Here is a 14,548-nt window from a genome sequence, read left to right on the forward strand (position 1 = left end):
ACTCACCCTGCTAGATACTCCAGAGTCCAGACCATACTGCACACACGCACAGAGAGTTTCACCTTAGCACCATTGAAGACACTAGAGCTGCCTGGCGGCTACAATACATGCCTAGCAACCCTCTTGTCTGCCTACACATACACACACGCACTCACTCCCTAGCATACCAGCTTACACTACAGCGATCTACTGCACACATCACTAGCAGCCACAGCAGAACCATGCAGACACACAAACACGCTCACAAAGGCACGCACAAATTAATTAACCCCTCTATGTCCAGTAAGTGACAATGACTCATCAACAACAGTACATATTGCTCCTGTCCTAAATGCCACTCCCACCAAATAAAAGACCCAACACTCACAGCAAAATTTAACACCCACAATACAATTATACAAGGCAGAGTAAGAGTTTCAAAGAGAAATGTATTATGGACAAATTTTGAAATTTCACAAAAAAAATTGCAAGTTCGTTTGGAGATTGATTAGGCAGAACACTAGGACAGTGACACACATGGATTTTAATATCTTAGAGCTAAGTTTCTCATCCCTTACAATGGTTTTATAATACGAGTACCTTTTATTTTATCTTATCATGGATTGTGGTTTTAGATGGTTAAATTTATATATGAAAACTCCAGATTGAAAATTTAAATGGTTGAATTCGACCTTGAAAAACCTAAAATTATATCTTTGAGAAGAAAAATGGAAGGTGGAAACAAGTGGAAAGGGAATTGAAGGTAAACGTGGGAAGAAAAAAAAGGAATAGGGGCATTTATAAGACCACATGTACATGATGGTCAACGCTGTAGTTTTGGAGTCAACAATCAGACTCCGACGACAAGTTCCTTCACACAACAAAAGTGTCTTATAAAGTCCTTTTTCACCATTGTGAACATAAAAATTCATTCACATAAAAGTAAATATATAAGTACCATTCTAACAAATTTTCCTATAAATATAAATAAAAATTTTTAAATACTATGTAAGTTAATTTTTGTTCACAAACAATTGAAAAACTCAAATGTACAATAACAAATTTGAAAGGCGGCTTCTCTCTCTTGATCACTTATTCTCCTTTCAAAAACCATGACACCTCTGCAACTCCACCCCTCTTCTACCCAGTTTCCAACTTCCCACCATCTATTCGCTTTCTCAAGCGGCTTGCCGGCTCCCATAACAAGCACCAAACTCCACTTTGCTACAACTAAACAACAGTACCTTCAATCGCCTAAAATCATACTTTATCATTTTTTACACCTTTTGCAATTCACTGGAACAATGTAGAGATTTTTTCATTCAGCTGTGTAACATCTCCTCAAATCCCCCTCCCCAGTCTATCCCTTTTTGTGCTGTGCATATAATAATAAAAAAGAAAAAGGAAATGTCAAATGAACAACAACAAAAAAAAAAAAGGGAATGTAAAAAAAAAACAAATAATTTTCCGTTTTCATTATTTCAACAAAGCTATTCATACAGAACAAACCATACATCAGGAATTATAAGTCTGCAAATTATACTTTTCGGCTCTTACCTATTTAAATTAAAATAAGATAATTAGGCAAAGATTAGGCATAATTTAAATACACCCAACTCTGTCAACTGTTCGCAAATTGCAATGCGTACATGATTACATAGACAAAGACCATGATCACGTCTGCAATTTGCACCATATTATGCTAGTAGTTACTCCGTAGTACACATGACATTCAAGTAATGAATCCAATCTACAATGGGAGAGGTATTTGCAGGTTTTGAAGGACAATATATTACCTATTCAAAGCATTAACGCAATATAATGGAAGAGATGTGTTGAATGTGAGGCCAGTCTTCCCCAGTGGGTTGTTGGCATCTTTCCTTGAGGCGTTCGGAACAGTAACAGAGTCGAAGTACCCTGAGGGAAGTCAGTTTAGGCATCCAATCTGGCATAGATTCCAATCCCGGGCAATCATTAATTTCGAGGGTATGGAGGGCTGCCAAAGATTGCATCCAATTTGGAAGATCCACAAGCTGAGGGAGACTAAACAGTTTCATGTTACGGAGGGAGTGAGGAAAGGATGGCCATGGCATGCCAATAGCGTTCATTTCCTTTTCTTCTCCCAATAATTTTAAATTAGGGCAATTGTAGATTGATAAAGCCTCCAAGGCAGTGAGATGTTCCAATCCTCCAGAAATAACACTCCTCAATTTACAGCAATCTCCGATTTCCAAGGATCGCAGGGAAGATGAGCAGCTACTGAACACACCCCCAGCTTCTTTCAAACTCTCCAACTCGTCATCATAGAATATACGCAGCTCATCAAGACACTGAATTGCTTCTCTGGGAATTGAATTTAGCAGTAGAACATCATCTAAGCGAACTTTCCTGAATTTGGAAATATCATTTGAAGAAGAGGATGAAGATAAGAAAGTAGTAGAACCAGTACTACTGCCACTTGCATCCGCCTTTTCATCCCACGATTCCGCGACATGCACAATTATTTGGAGTCTTTTATTGAACATATGGATATGTAGTTCTACTAAGTTGGGACATTGCAGAGTCGATCTTAAGTTTGGGCAACTAGATATCCTCAAATACTTCAATTGAGGAAGTGGTATTGGTGCCATGCTGAAGCTGCGGTTAATATCAAGACAAAGCTGATTATTATCTCCCACCCCCTCCCCTAAATTTATCCATCCTTGTAACTCTGGAAGGTTCCACATATCAAGCTTTCTCAAGCTGGGAAAGAATCCATTTGGATCACTGCCACCTACTAATGCACTCTTTTCAAAAATGTACTTCAAATTCAAACATTCGATAATATCAAGGAATGCCAAATGACGAAGATTTCCAAGGCATGTCAAGTCTTCCATCCCACACTCGGAAAAATTCAATCTAGTAAGATTAGGGAGAGAGGTCGCCAACTTATTTTCCCTAGCCCAACTCGGCATTCTCATGCCAACATATTCAAACAAATTTAATCCCCTGAGATTCGGATGTGGTTGCAGCTCTTACATTAATCTCCTTGCTTCTTCATCAATGTCCGTGTTTTTTAAGTATATGCTTATAAGTTTGAGATCTTCCTTACCCCTCAAATATGCTCCTTCCCTATCTGTATCTTTCTTAACATCTCTGGAATTTTCACATAATCTGATTTTGACCAAAAGCTCACCTTTCAGACCGTTAATTCCTTTTAGCTCCTCCAGTTGATCAAACCATTGCTTCTGACTTGCCTTTGATCCATCCACTACAAACATACTCAGCACGCGAAGGCAAGTCAACATACTCAAGCCCTTTGGCATATTAGTCAGCCTATCACAACCATTTGTCTCCAATATTCTCAAGTTAACCAACTTCATCAAATCTTTTGGCAACTCTTTCAATTGTCTGCAGTTACATAATTTCAATATCTGTAAATTATATAACTTGGTAATTGATTGAGGAAGCACATCCAGCTCATCATTGTTTGAGAGATCTAAATATCTTAAATGCAACAATTCACCTATTGAATGTGGCAAACTTTTTATACCTGACTTACTCAAATCCAACACCCTCAAACACATCCAATTTGCTACTAATGCCTTCAAGGAAGATTGGTGCTGAACATTATCATAGATTGATTCAAATAATAGGAATAATTAAGTATAAAAATGTACGGACTAATGTATAGTTTGATTTCTTGTGCTTAGTTTAAGTCTCGTAATTAGTAACCTCCTCAATTAGTGTATACTTTACAGTAATTTAATCCGAAATGTTAAGTAGAATCATGACTCATTAGCACGCCCCAATATAATTGCCTAAATAAACGCAAGTGGTAAATAAAATGCAAAAGTGTAAATATTTAATATTTGGTTATAATACCAAATGCTGTGTTTATATATATTGTTTTGATGGTTGATTTTACAATGAACAGAACAAAAGTGTATGTATTTATTTACAACTTAGCCATTTTATAAACATTGAACATTCATCAAGGAGATATATGATAATTGCACCATAGAAAATAGTAATATTGATTGTACATTTGATGGGTATTTTTGTTGACTTAATTACAAAATTTGTAATTTCGTTCTTTAAAAACAAATATTGTAAGTTAACTTTGAATTTTCCTATTATCACCCATTTCAACAAAAATTGTAAGTTAACTTTAAAAGCCATAGCTAAGCAGAGCTACTCTCTAATGGCTCTATTTAACAATTAGAATTTCAAATTTGGAATAAAATTACTAAATAAAAGTAAGAGGAGAGAGAAAATACCCAATGAGTCAGGAAACTAAAGAAGCAAAGCTTAGTTTGAAGGATTTTCTCCAGAATTTGTCAGGCAGCATTTGAATTTGACAAGAAATTGTAAAATTCTTAGTATTTGAGGTCGGAATTTGGCGAAATCTCTCCATTTTCCGGCAACTATAAGCCGCCGGCGGCGGAAATGTTGATGAATTTGTGGGTGGTGGTGAACCAGAGTGGGGGAGAGACAGAGCAACTAAATGAAATTAGTCAATGTTTCTTCCACTTTAACTTTGACGGCCCACATTTGTAAAACTTGAATCATTTAAAACAAAAATTCTAACCATTATTAATTTTTTAACTAAAAATTTACACAATTTTTTGTAGGCGGCCTGTTATAACGTGCGGGCAGGGAGCTACTCGAGTTTCTCGGTTAGGAATTACTCGAGTTTCTTGAATAGAGGTTATTCGATCACGGAATACTCGAGTTGTCGGGGTAACTCAAGTTACTCAGCCAGGGGAGTAACCCCTAACCGAGTAACCCCTTGAGTAATCTATAACCAAACCCCTCGAGTAACCCTTGACTAAATAACCCCCTGACCTGATTAATCCCTCAAGTAACTCTAAGGCCCCAACCAATCTCTTTAAGTAACCCATGACTGAATTACTTCAGTAACCCCTGAGCGAACGGGGTTACTCGAGTTACGTTTCTCGATCAAGGGTTACTCGAGTTTCTCGGTCAGGGGTTACTCGAGTTTTTTGGTCAAGGGTTACTGGAGTTGCCGGGGTTACTTGAGTTAAACCTGATCGAGTAACCCCTGAACGAGTAATCACTCGAATAATCCATGACCGAACCCCTCGAGTAACCTCTGACCGAGTAACCAATCAAGTAACCCCTGACTTTGTTTATATAATGACATAGGTGGGTGGGTTTTTTAGATATAGGAGGGGAATTAAGGAGGGCAAAAAAAGGAGAGAGTTAAAATTGGTCATAATTAATTGCAAGTCATTAACATGCATATTACTGACATTTAATTGACGGAATGCTTACTTTAGTAAATTGGTTGAAAGTACAGTGTACCGCTGATAATTAAAACTGAAGCAAGTATATCATTGATAAAAGCTCAAACCTGTGGTGTACAAATGATAATTTCCCTTTAACTAAACTAATAGACTTTTTTTTTTAACTGAATTGAAATTATTTACAGAATACTCCATCCGTCCCTAAATTACATTCCTACTTCTAACATTTATTCTTCACATAATAGAGAGAAGTATGAATGTAATTTAATGACAGAGGTATTATTTTTGTAGGGTGACCTGAATAAGGCCTTATTTTTTTACTGAAATGAAATTAATTTTGTTCAAATTAATTTTTTTTTTTACTTTACTAAACTAAAATTAATATACAAATTAAAACTTTGTTTTTACATGCTCATTATTATGTTTGTTCATTAAGATTACTAATATATTTTTTATTGATTATAACTTATTTTCACTAGACAATCTAATATATATATATATATAAAGGGGAGTTTTTTCCCGAGATTTTAGAGAGCCACGTAGGATCTAATTTTCTCAGCGCGCCATGTAGGATTATAAATCTTAGTAGTAGTCAATTAAATAAGAGATTATTAATTTCTTTTAGAATTAAATAATTCAAATGCCATGTAAGCAAAATTGGCGAATGAGATTTTTAAGTTTAAATTAATTAAATATGAAATATTATCTTTTAATATTAGGAATTTTATCTAAATATACAACAAATTTTAGCTCAAAAAAAAAAAAAAATCAAACAAACCGTGCGTCGCACGGGCTTCATCTAGTACTCATTATTAGGGAACTTATTACATATTTTACCAAAGCAAACTTATTTTACCTAAATTAATCTTTATCTTTATCTTATTACATATTTTTACCGAAGCATTGTCTAGTTGGATGAAATCCACACTCTCCTTTGCAGATTTTGGTGGGGTTCTAGTGAAGAGGCTAAGAAGTTACTATGCCTTCTGAAGGACATGGGGGGCTTAGGTTTCCGTGACTTGGAGCTTTAACCAAGCCCTGATTGCCAAGCAAGCTTGGAGGCTTCTAAAGGGTGGAAACTCCCTGCTGCACCTCACTTTAAAAGCCAAGTATTATAAACATTCAAGTATAATAGAGGCAAACCGTGGCTATAATCCCAGCTACTCATAGAGGAGTATTTGGGGTGCGAAGTTTTTGTTGCGTGACGGACTTGTATGGCGGGATGGAAATGGGAATATATCAAAGTTTGGATTGATCCGTGGATTTGTGCTCACCAGAAAATAATGTATCCTTCCCCGGATGTAACGAGTAATACGGATATGAGGGTGAGTGAACTAATATTGGATACTAATGGGAAGTGGGATATTGATCTGATAAATAACACTTTCTCTTTTGACATTAGTGTTGCTATTTTGGCTACCTGTCACGGGATAATTTGAGGACTAACTTTTTTTTTCTAAGTTAGGGACCAAGGAGGTTCCCGTGATGGCGCCTAGACCAAGTCTAGACCAGCCTAACACTCAAGCAAAACAAAGATAAACGCACACAAGCAAGAGACAAGCACCACTCAAATAAACACTTTATTATTTTCGTGGCTTACAAAATACAAGGAGTTTCTCTCTCTAGAGCTCCCAAAATCGATGCCCAGCAAATGAATGCGAAGGCTTATTTATAGGCACTGACTACATCCCAGTTAGATAGGATAACTACCCACTACGCCCACGATCTAGTAACTGCCCACTACTTTAATGCTTACTTGGATGCATCTTCTGGACTTGTCCACGTACTCAAGGGAGTTATCCACATTTAACATGCCTTTGTAACTGCTTGGTAACTACCACACCCCATTATGCCATGTTCCTACATTTCAGGAGACATGCACCAGGGTGCTTATGTGGCGATCAACCGCTTGATCAGAGTAACCACCCACTCCCTTAGTGTTCCTATTTTATAGGGCCACTAAGTGAGTGATGTAACTTCCACCTGACGTGGCATTATCCTTTCAGAATAACTACCCACGTCCATGGTTACACCCCACTACTTTGGTGCCCCTATTTTATAGGAACCGCCTCCGTAGTGGCTAAACCACATTCCCGTTTGACCACGTCAAAGGTCCAGTCAAAATAACCGTTAGTCAACCAATTAACATCATGGTCCTATATTTTAGGAACCATACTTAGCCATGTGCCAACTCAGCATAATCGTCCCGAAAATTTAGGGAGAGTGGTGCAACGTGGGTTGTTACCGTACGTAACCGCCCACTATCCCCACTACTTAACCCATCGTTAGATTTAAGGCAACCGCATGCAATCACGATGACTAAGCATAACTGTCAAGGAGTCCCTTCTATAAATAGTCCACCAAGGAAAGCTTTGGGTAGACAATCTACAGGCCAAGGTCGTTCCTTAGCATCAAGCATGTGGCCATGTAAGTCCATGGTTTCGTCAAAGGCACCAAAGACATCGTTGACCCGGGCAGCACTCGTTCCTCCATGCCGGAGCCACTATGGTTACCACTATAGAGACACCCTAGCATGATTGCAAGAGCATCCCTTAGTCAAACCACGCACCACCTAGCAAGCATGCATCGTACTAAGCCCTCAGCCTTCGTTCGTCATCCCGCATCCCTCCTAGTGGGGACTACCGAGTCGGTTTGTCCTATTGAGTGTCCACCATAGTCATCCAAGTGTGCTATGGTCCCCATAGGCTATCATATGTCCAAGACCATGCCCAACGCCCTTAGCCATAAGGCCACCCTTAGGTCAGCCACTGACCCCTTGAGTGAGCACTCGCCCCCTATAGAGCTTTATATGACTACAGCCTTGAAATACTAGTAACACAATAATGGGCTCTCAAGCTGGATCCTTGAACCCAACCTTGACCCTATGGTCATGTATGATCTATTAGGGTCCTAATAAGTCCCCTCAATAAGTATCAAAGGTTGTTATGGAGTTTTGCTCATCCAAACACATTGAGGATCTTTCTAGCACCATGGTCTAAGCACTTTAGGGTCATCCTTGATAACCTCACATGCCTTAGACACGGTAGTGAGCTACTTTAGCCTCACTTGGCTCGTTCTTCCCGAATTGAGCATCCACTTGCTCGCGTGGACAAGTCCCGAAGGCCTTGCACGCCTATGCTGGGTGGTCGACGGCCTTGCCTTGGTCGACCAAAAGTGACTATGACACTTCCCCTTTATCTAATAGGCGACTTACTGATACGCTGTTTTGGTCACAAACAAAAGATGGGATTTTTTCTATTAAATCATGTTATTGCCTTGCACGTACAAGCGGAATGGTGTTGTCTGAGGGCGATGTTGGAAGTGAAGATGCTAAGATTTGGAGGGGGATGTGGCAATTGAAGGGTCCTCGAAGCTTCTGCACTTTATTTGGAGTGCGTGTAAGGGCAACTTGGCTGTCAAAGAGCGACTTGCTTACAGACGTGCGACTTGCTTACAGACATATAACAGAAGATACCCCTGTCAGGTGTATGGTGCTGCAAATGAGTCAATTATATTCATGCCCTTTACCAGTGCGAAGCTACTATAGAGATTTGGAGACATAGTAATCTAGTAAATCTCTTTGAAGGGGCTCTTGTTGTATCCTTTAAGGAGAGATGATTTGGGCGGGCGAGCAAACTCAAGGTAAAAGAGCTGAGAACTCTTGGGGCATTGATGTGGGCTGCTTGGTTCCGCAGATTCAAGTTGGCTTATGGCAATGAAAGGTTGAATTTTGTGCTTGTTGCTGCAGGTTTTGCAAGATTGGTGGAGGAGTTTTATGATTACAGAAAGAAAGTGATGTGCGTGCCTACTATAAGTAATCAGAGGACTGCTAGTAATGCTTCTGCTTGGATGTGTCCTAATGGGGGGGGGGTTGTGAAAGTCAATGTCGGTGCTTATGTGTGCACTGGTAGGCTGGTGGGACTAGGGGCAGTAGCTAGGGACGAGGCTATTATTTGCTGGAGTTCGCCGCATTCCATATACAATCCCTTCAATTGCTGAAGGGCTTGCTGCTAGGTATGGTCTGATGCGTGCAAGGAGATTCGGGCTTCGCAGAGTAACAAGTGTGATTCAAGTTATGAAGGATAGGTCTCCGGGTTTGACTCCGTCTCATCTAATTTACGAAGATCTTAGGCATGACAACTATTTTTTTTTTATTCTTGTGTGTTTTCTCATGTTAGACGAGCATGTAATACGGTAGCCCATCATATTGCTAGATAGGATACAGGAACTTGTGATGAACGTGTTTGTTTTGGTCCTTTCCCTCAAAGTATATACTCTGGCAGTGATTGATTTATCTTAATAATTTGCTCGTGCTACCTTTCCCTAAAAATACATATTTTTACGGAAGCAAACTTATTTGATCTAAACTTATTACATATTTTTACGGAAGCAAACTTATTTTATATTTTTTTAGTGATTAAAGATGTGTTATTTGAGAAGAAGCTAGACCCACTTGGATTAACCATCAATGATATTAAACCTGATGCCCACTGCCTTTATCGTGCTGTGGAGGATTAGCTAGCTCACTTGTCAGGAGGTTCTTCGGCTTTTAATTACCTGCAGCTTCGAGAAATGGTCGCTTATTATATGCGTGATCATGTCTTTGAATTTCTCCCCTTTTTTATATCTTGAAGGAGAGTGTTGTTTAGGCCAAAATTTGCTCGCTAGATTCGACCAGGTTCAATAGGACAACAACTAGATCAGTAAAGATTCTAATGATAATGTAGGTTCAATTAATGAGGGTGAATAACCTACAAAAGATGAACAAAGGGAAAAGAGGAGAAGAGACACAAGATGATGACGCAGTAAACCCCAGGTATAAGGGTAAAAACTGCGGGTGAAGTTGAGTCTACCAATCTACTAGTTTGAGAATTAAGTACAGGTACAATACATGTTGTTTTGTAATCAAGAATGAATATGTAACTTATGGCTATGAAATATGATGCTTAGGGCTCATATCTTATCATTTGACAATGGTATTACATCCTATTTATAATAAGGGAGCCTTTTGAAGTCTTGTAACAACTTCTTTGATGATTCCTTGAAAGGGGGAGTTAGCTGCCAGGTCAGCTTAGAGATTCATGCCATGTTTTCTTTGTGCTTATCCATTGCCTTTTGACTTGTTCTTTGCCCATGATCAGTTGGAGAATAGTGGGAGTGTCCCTCGTGAAAGTAGGAAAGGTAGTTTGGCCTTTTCATTTGGTCTTCAACGAATGTGAACTCATTTGTGGTGCAGATACAACTAACATTTCCAATTGACTTATTCTTGGTGGGAAATATTCCTTCCTTAATCATAGGAAAACTTATAACAACTTTGAATTGTTCAAACTTGGATTCTCTTAGAATATTCCTTGGAAATATATTTGTTTAACTTCAATTAAATCCTGGAACTAAGTAGCTGATCACGTAGCAATCTGTAACCTGCAATCTAGCAACTTGTAACCTGCGATCTAGCAACCTGCAGACATTTGAACCTGTAGTAAAAATTTAGGCACAACAGAGAGTCAGATTATTCTCTGGCACAGAGATTTGAAAACTACTATCACGAGGTGGAAACAACAGCAGCTTGGGGTGGGCAACTGGAGCTTGGTGCCTTGACACATTGCTTGAAGAAACATATAAATATATTTTCAGGGTCCTTCCCTGATGTTGAAATGGGCAAGGAGTACAAGACTGATGGTTCTTCGATCTCTACTTCATTGAGCTGTTGTATCAAGCTATCATACTATAAGCATGCGTTTGGTTTAGGTGAGCATTATAATTTCATGGATCCAATTCGTAACAAAATCATTTAGCTATCCCAACAAACTTTTGAGATGTTTTTTTCCCCTTTTTTTTTTTTTTTTGTATGAGAGAAAGAGTAAGCGAATTAGGAGTGCATATTAAACTCCATTGTTAAACTCAAGAGTAATAGTATTTCTGTTGCATTTTTTAATACCATACATACTGATGATACTGATACACTTCAAGTTTGATTTGCTTGGATATTTGATACCCTTTAAATTTTGATACAATTATCAATTATTGCCATTTTATTATTGTGTTTCTTTGTAAGCAATTCTTTGGTGAGACCATCTTGCACACATCTAGTATGCAATGATTTTCTTTTATCTTGTTTGAGCACAAACTTTGGGGAAGATGAAGCTCTCTAGCTGGTTTCAAAAAAAAAATAAAAAAATAAAAAATAAAAAAAGCTCTATAGATAATGTTAGAGAGATGTGGAACAATATTGATATGCTATTCTGCTCAGCTTGTACTGACTGGTGAAATAGTGATGGCAAATTTTGATTTCTAAGCTTTTGACATAGTGACTATTTTGAGTAGGGCTGTCAAAAGCTGACACGACACGATTACTCAATACGAAATAAGCGGGTTTGGGTCAAGAATTCTCGACCCGTTTATATAATTGGGTCAACACGAGATTAAACGGGTTAGGTTTGGATTGAAATTTTCAACCTGAAACCGACACGCATAACCCGATTATATAAATGGGTTGAATGACAACCTGTTAACCGGAACTTGACACGCTTAATCTATTAATTAATTAAGTAGTAAAAAACTGAATTTTTTTTTATTCAATACTTGTAATTTTGTAAATAACCTTGACACCATTTATATATTTTAGTATTTTTTTGGTTGAAAAATTATAATTTTCATCTTTTATAAATTAAAATTTAATTTGGCGGTTAACTTGAGACAATTCTAATGTATAGTTGTGTTGTTAAAACTACTAGCTTTAAACCCCTATGGTATTTATTGCTAAAACTATTAACTTTAAACTCGTGTAGTATCTTTAATAAATTAACGATATCTTTCTTTTTTATTTTTGAATTGAATATTAATTATTTTTTATTACATATTATGTGGGTAAAAGGTTACATGAGTAACCCGTTTAATAAACGAGTTAGCTTTGGTCAGTGGTTTTGCAACCCGTTTAATAAACGGGTTAGCTTTGGGTAAAAGTTTTTTTAACTCGTTTAACATCGACACGAACACGACACGCCACATTTGACAGCTTGATTTTAAGCACAAAAAAAAAAAAGTTGCTGCAAAAAACTCCACTCCTAGATTGTGACTAAACATTGGTAGCCACGGCCTGGCTGTGGCCTCGCCATGACACGCCCAATAAGCAGCACATGTTTTCTTTGTGCTTATCCATTGCCATTTGACTTGTTCTTTGCCCATAATCAGTTGGAGATAGTGGGAGTGTCCTCCATGAAAGTAGGAAAGGTAGTTTGGCCTTTTCATTTGGTCTTCAACGAATGTGGACTGATTTGTGGTGCAGATACAACTAACATATCCAATTGACTTATTCTTGGAGGGAAATATCCCTTTCTTAATCGTAGGAAAACTTTTAACAACTTGACTTCTTCAAACTTGGATTCTCTTAATTAGAATATTCCTTTGGAATATCTTTGTTTAACTTCATTCAATACCTTGAACAAAGTAGTTGATCACGTAGCAATCTGTAACCTGCATCTAGCAACTTGTGACCTGCGATCTAGCAACCTGCAGACATCTGAACCTGTAGTAAAAATTTAGGCACAACAAAGCTGAGAGTTAGATGATTGTCTGGCACAGTGATTTGAAAACTACTGTCGCGAGTTGGAAACAACAGCAGCTTGGGTGGGCAGCTGGAGCTTGGTGCCTTGACACATTGCTTGAAGAAACATATAAATATATTTTCAGGGTCCTTCCCTGATGTTGAAATGGGCAAGGAGTACAAAGACTGATGGTTCTTCTACTTCATTGAACTCTTGTATCAAGCTATCATATTACAAGCATGCTTTTTGTCTGGGTGAGCATTATAATTCTGTGGTTCCCAGTTCGTAATAAAATCATTTAGCTATCCCTACAAACTTTTGAGATTGTTTTGTATGAGAGAAAGAGTAAGCGCATCAGGAGTGCATATTAAACTCCATTGTTGAACTCAAGAGTGATAGTATTTCTGTTGCATTTTTTTAATACCATACATACTGATACTAATCAATTATTGCCATTTTGTTATCGTGTTTCTTTGTAAGCAATTCGTTGGTGAGACCATCTTGCACTCATCTAGTATGCAATAATTTTCTTCTATCTTCTTTGAGCACAAACTTTGGGAAAGATGAAGCTCTCTAGTTGGTTTCAGAATAAAAAAGCTCTATAGATAATGTTAGAGAGATGTGAAACAATATTGATATGCTATTCTGCTCAGCTTGTACTGACTGGTGAAATAATGATGCCAAATTTTGATTTCTAAGCTTGTGACATAGTGACTATTTTAAGCACCAAAAAAAAGTTGCTGCAAAATACTCCTGGATTGTGGCTAAACATTGGTAGCCACGGTCTGGCTGTGGCCTCGCCATGACACGGCCAAGAAGCATATGCCATGACGAGCTTGGGGCACCCCATATAAAGATGCATTGACTATATATAGAAAACTTTTAATGGGGCATACCTTGAACTTGGGCAATGCCTGTCTCACTAAATGGTGTAAATAATGGCTGTAATTTTTCTTATAGGTAATTTTGTTAGCTTTATGTTCAAATCTCGATTAGGTAATTTAGCAATACTTGAACAACATGAAATCTAGGCCAGGTAACTCATAAGTAGTTTCGGACTCTTTATCTTACTTTCGAAAACTACTACTACACTTGTTTAACTCAGTAAAAAAGAGAAAATATATATACATTAAAACATGCCTGGACCATCAAAATCATTACACCATTAAACCAGTAAAATAAAAGGGAAGAGTGCAAACAAAGGGAAATAACAACAAACAGACGAAGGCGGCCAAAGGGCAAATGTAGAATAAAATCACTCAGCAAAAACATTGAGGCGGGCAAGGGCAATAATCCTCGAAACCACCTTGGGCAGCTTCTTGCACTTTAGCGGTTGTCATGAACATGATGATGGCAAGGATTGTAACTTGTAAGTAGAAGAGCCATACCATAATTGTTTCGTTCATCATCTTTGCCACAAATATTACCCTTAACTCTGTCTTATTTTACTTGTTTGTGTTTTGGTGGACATATTTAGATCGATTTACTCCTTCCTTGATTAATTGATGGTCAAATCTTGGGTATTTGTAACCTTCAAAGTCAATGCATCCACATGAATCAAACGTAGATATGACATATGAGCTCGTTATCATTTAAATTAGTTTATTAAGACCATTTACATTTTTTATTTTATTAAGACCCTATTTATATTTATTCATTTATATACACGTCATCATTTAATTACCATTTACCTATATCATCTTTGCCACAAATACTCCTCCTTGGTTAATTTGATGCTCAAGTCTTGAGTATATGTGTAACCTTCAAAGCCAATGC

At 37.7% G+C, this 14,548-nt stretch overlaps 1 protein-coding gene across 1 annotated transcript; it reads right to left on the bottom strand.

The window, feature by feature from the left end:
* Positions 1-1,448: 1,448 nt before the first annotated feature.
* Positions 1,449-4,471, bottom strand: LOC145607826 (uncharacterized). The gene is made up of 2 exons (XM_081663423.1): positions 4,239-4,471; positions 1,449-3,369 (listed from the first exon to the last, which is right to left on the bottom strand). The coding sequence occupies exon 2, from the start codon at positions 2,937-2,939 to the stop codon at positions 1,788-1,790; it is 1,152 nt and encodes a 383-aa protein (XP_081519549.1). The 5' UTR covers positions 2,940-3,369; positions 4,239-4,471; the 3' UTR covers positions 1,449-1,787.
* Positions 4,472-14,548: the final 10,077 nt, after the last annotated feature.

The sequence above is a fragment of the Chenopodium album genome, chromosome 23 (assembly GCF_948465745.1).
Source record: "Chenopodium album chromosome 23, dcCheAlbu1.1, whole genome shotgun sequence".
Lineage (NCBI taxonomy): Eukaryota > Viridiplantae > Streptophyta > Magnoliopsida > Caryophyllales > Amaranthaceae > Chenopodium > Chenopodium album.